This window comes from Ptiloglossa arizonensis, chromosome 12 (genome assembly GCF_051014685.1).
Source record: "Ptiloglossa arizonensis isolate GNS036 chromosome 12, iyPtiAriz1_principal, whole genome shotgun sequence".
Taxonomy (NCBI): domain Eukaryota; kingdom Metazoa; phylum Arthropoda; class Insecta; order Hymenoptera; family Colletidae; genus Ptiloglossa; species Ptiloglossa arizonensis.
Window position 1 is genome coordinate 9893309 of NC_135059.1, and position 4494 is coordinate 9897802.

The following is a 4494-nucleotide window of genomic DNA, read 5'->3' on the forward strand; positions in this document are numbered from 1 at the left end:
AAAACAATACCATGAAACATCTTGGAAGGCTTGCACTCGCCGAATATGTACATTAATACATTTCTTCTTTTATATAGCTACAAAAAGGAAGTGGAAAACTGATAATGTGTGGCTTGATAAGTCATTTCGAAGAAAAAATATGGGTCATTAATTCAAATTAGATTAAAGTAGAAGCTGATTGGTAAATAAAATTCTTTATTTCTAAAAAACAATATTTATTGTCACAGATTTGAATATGTTACATAGAAATTTTTGGATCCAGTGTACTTTATAGAAATGTATATACATATATGTATTTGTAGTGTATTATCAGGTACTATAAATCTTAATTTACAGCAAAGGATAATGTTTTTAAACACTACGTCCGCACGTCTCTATTATCCGAAGATAGATCGCTTAAATAAAATGTTACAAAGAGATGTTATATATTCTACATTCTTTACACACATTCAAGACTGGAAATGTGATTTGGTTATCACGGCTATTACAAGCCGTAATATGTTCCTAATTAGTCAGATAAGGCAACAATGGTGTAATAAGGGAAATAGTTATCAAAAAGCACCGTTCCGCTGTTCCCACATTCATATCAATAGAACTTATTAATACTACAAACACAATATGTATATACTCTAAAATTTGATAAACGTTTCAAGTCTGAAACAATATTGTTATATAAAAACTTATTAAATATATATAAGTAATGCTTGAACAATAATTACAACAATCATTAAATTATATTATATAAGTAACATTACTAAAATAATTATCTTAAAAATAAGGTGTCAAATATTCAATCATCTATTAATAATATGAATGAGGTATGTAAATGTATTAATCAATCGCAAATAGAATCAGAAAACTTGTTGATTCAATAGCACCTTTGTTATATAAATTGTATAAAAACTATAATATATAAAAAATTAATTAGATTTATCTATATTTTTACCCTGATGATTCCTGGCAATTAACTGATCTGGTTCAGAATATTTTGAATGCCATATTTCATAATAAGCATCACTGGAAATATTATTTAAATGTGTAATGTTAAATTCTTCTTTCAGTGCAATTTTCCATACCTGAAGGAAATAATATTCTATTAATCTTAAGTTTTTTATAGCAAATATATTTAAAAAAGAAGAAACAATAAAACAATAATCCTACATCTTCATCAGGTACAGTTGTTGGTGCCTTTATAGATCCAAAAACACCTTTACTTTTCAGGACATGTAAATTGTATAATAAATAATCTAAAGTATACATTTTATCAGATTCTCCAACGTTAAAAGTTACAGACATTAGAGAACAACACTCATTTTGTATTGGATACAAAGCACGAGTCCAATAGCTACCAGTTTTAACGACTCCCCATAATAAGGATTGTAAAGAATACCCATGGAACGTACCCCTTAAATACTGATCTCTTGTATCAGAAGGATAAATTCCCATAGAAGCCAAGTGTTTAGCTAAAAATCATGAAGAGTAATACTATAATTGCATGCTTATTCTATTTACATGCAAAATCAAGCATATTAATAAATTTACCAAGGTAATAATCCTCCTGTTTCCAATACTTGCCACCAGCTGCACACTTTTCAGAATTGTCAAACATTTTAATCAATTTCTCAAAAACCCCCATACTGATAACATATCCTGCATTAGCAACGTTATATGGCCGCCCCCATAAAACAACTGCATGACCTAAATAGTGATCCTGTGTATGATTCAGTAGGGCAAGCATGTACCGTAAATTCTCAGAAATCACCAATGTATCATCTTTTACAAAGATAAGCCACTCCAAGGCTCCATTATCTTTCCAGATATAGTTAAAGGCTTCGCATAAAAGCTGCCATGAAGATAAAAGCTTGATTTCAAAATTTATAATGGGCACTTCTGAATTTTTTTGTTGACCAAAGAAATATATCTTATTGCAATGTTTACCCCATGTATTCTGGATAGACTTTGCCAGCTTAACCTTTTTTACAAAGACAACGCAAGTAATGTGAACACCAGCTTTCAGCCAATCGGATTCTAGTTCTTCGTTCTTTTCAAACCCATACAAATAAGCATCCATATTGATATCTTTTATTTTTAGATTCTGATCTTTTAACCATTTACTGTATGTTACATCTGTGGATTTCTCTTTCCAGGTTTGAAGAACAATCTGTTCTGTGTTCCATGTATCGGAAATAAGCCATTTAAGAAGTGCACTCTTTCTCACACTGTTGGAGTTTTTTGAAGAACTCTTGCAAATGGAAGTACCATTACATGTATCTTGAACTATGAATAAGAACAGCTCAAAAAGAAAACCAATTCCAAATCCAAATAGAAATATGGTCCATAACTTAAAACAATGAAGATGCATCTTATAACCGTGATATTAATGTAGAACTGGACATGTCTATTATAGAATCTTCTCATTGAAAGCAGTCAACTTATGACTTCATAATGTTAATTGAATCTCGTTAAACTCTCTTGTTCAATCATTGCATTAGATCATTTTGAACCATCTTTTGTTTCAAGGATCATAAGCCTAAAAAGAAATAGCAATCTGTACTTATAAATCATATTAAGCCATGTCAACAACAAAATTACAATTATAAATTCTTTACAATACTTACAAGATATCATTGCCTAGAACAAGACTGAATTGGGTCAAAACATTTATAATTGACAAATCTGACAGTTTTTGTTATTTCAACGAATTATCATAAATTTCTGTTAACATAATTTGAATAAAATTGAAAAAGATAAGAAACAAGATGAACACGTGTTGCTACGTATTTTTAATATAGAATGACGAAGTAAATTCCTACTAAATATAGAAAAATCCTTATCAAACAGAATATTATTTGCAAATATATGTAATTATGTATACTAAATTATTTGCAATTGTAAGGATGTCCTAGATTGATGGGGCAAATTAACAAATGCAAATTCCACGTGCCATGAAAAATTAAAAGTTCCTTTTTCATTTTGTAATTTGAGGTTTCGTTTTCAAAACAACGATATAGCCATCTAACGGCAAGACAAATGACTTCATTTAAACCTCTGAAGCAGAGGTTCCCAAACTTTGTTTGCTGAAAATAGAGATATTCAATTCTAAATCGATTTTCCAGAAAATCGATCTTTTTTGAGGCGTCTTTCGATTTTTTAAATCGATTCTCGTATGTCCAATTCTAACATGAATCGATTCTTCATTCGTTCAAATTTCCAGTTTCATAAAAAATACAACAGAAATATTTGATACACTTAAGTTTCGAGGTACACTTTTTAAATATGATGTTTATTCCCAAAGTGGACGTATGTAAAACTTTTATTCAGATAAACCTTTATTCGTTACAGACGAACATTACGAGTAGTGAGTAATAATTATGCGTATAAATTATTCAAATAAACCATTGTCTGCGGATAATTCTATGAAAATTTATTTATAATTATTTAACTAATCGCTAACTTCAGTTTATATAAAAACACAGACATGATATTTGTTTTCGAAACTTATTTTATTATTTTTTTTTCAATGTACTTCGTTAAATTTGCTTCGTTCTATCAGCGAGCAAACTCATATAAGATTATAATCTTCTTAAATGTATGAAATTTTATTCAATTTTTATGACTGTTAGCTATGTGCATGTGTACACAGTTGTACAAACATCGAGAGAAAAGGATTTATATAAGACATGTTTAATCGTTTACCATATTTATTTTCGCATTATTCCTAGAATATTTATGATACTTTTCCTAAGTATTAGATATATCATAGGAAGACAATTTAAAATAACATATTTTATTTAATCGTTTATTGAAACTTTGATTTCATCTATCTTCCTTTGGATCTTCGTTTGTAGCCATTTTCTTCTTGACACTTAGTAGTCAGAATTAAATACTCGCAACGAAGAATGGTTCATTAATGGTGAAGATGGGCAAAATTTTATTCGAATAAAAAATTACGAATGAAACCAACAAATAGCAATTCATTTACAACGTTCATTTGTTTATTGTGATGTATTTCATTCTATAATTCAAATTTTAATTTGTAATACCTACCAAATTTTTTTATTCGTTACTCGAAACTTTTATCTAGATAATAATTTTACCCATCTCTGGTCGAGAATAATGCCGAGCTAATCGGCTACGAACTTAGAATAGTTTCTTAAGATATAAAAAGAAATATAATATTGTAACATTAAACATTTTTGTAACGCATAAAAATGCAAGAAAATTTTAATATTTCAATGAAACATAAGACTATGAGTATAACTCTGATATATTTTTTCATAAATTCATTGTCAGTATCGCGAATAGCTTTTTTGTTTCCTTCCTTGCTTCCTTTATTTTATGAGTCAGAAAAAAAGATATTGACATTTTAAATCTTAATCGTTTCTCTTTTAAAATCTAACAATAAGATAAATAAGCAGAATAGAAATTTGATTGTGTATCTTATTTGTATAATTTACAGAACTCTATTGGTGTACAGAAATAGTACATTGACGT

General features: G+C 28.6%; 1 protein-coding gene across 1 annotated transcript; it reads right to left on the bottom strand.

The window, feature by feature from the left end:
* Nucleotides 1-192: 192 nt before the first annotated feature.
* Nucleotides 193-3142, bottom strand: LOC143153487 (C1GALT1-specific chaperone 1). Its single transcript, XM_076324760.1, has 4 exons — nt 2619-3142; nt 1543-2530; nt 1162-1463; nt 193-1076 (listed from the first exon to the last, which is right to left on the bottom strand). Exons 2-4 carry the CDS (start codon nt 2360-2362, stop codon nt 921-923), a joined length of 1278 nt encoding a protein of 425 aa, XP_076180875.1. The 5' UTR covers nt 2363-2530; nt 2619-3142; the 3' UTR covers nt 193-920.
* Nucleotides 3143-4494: the final 1352 nt, after the last annotated feature.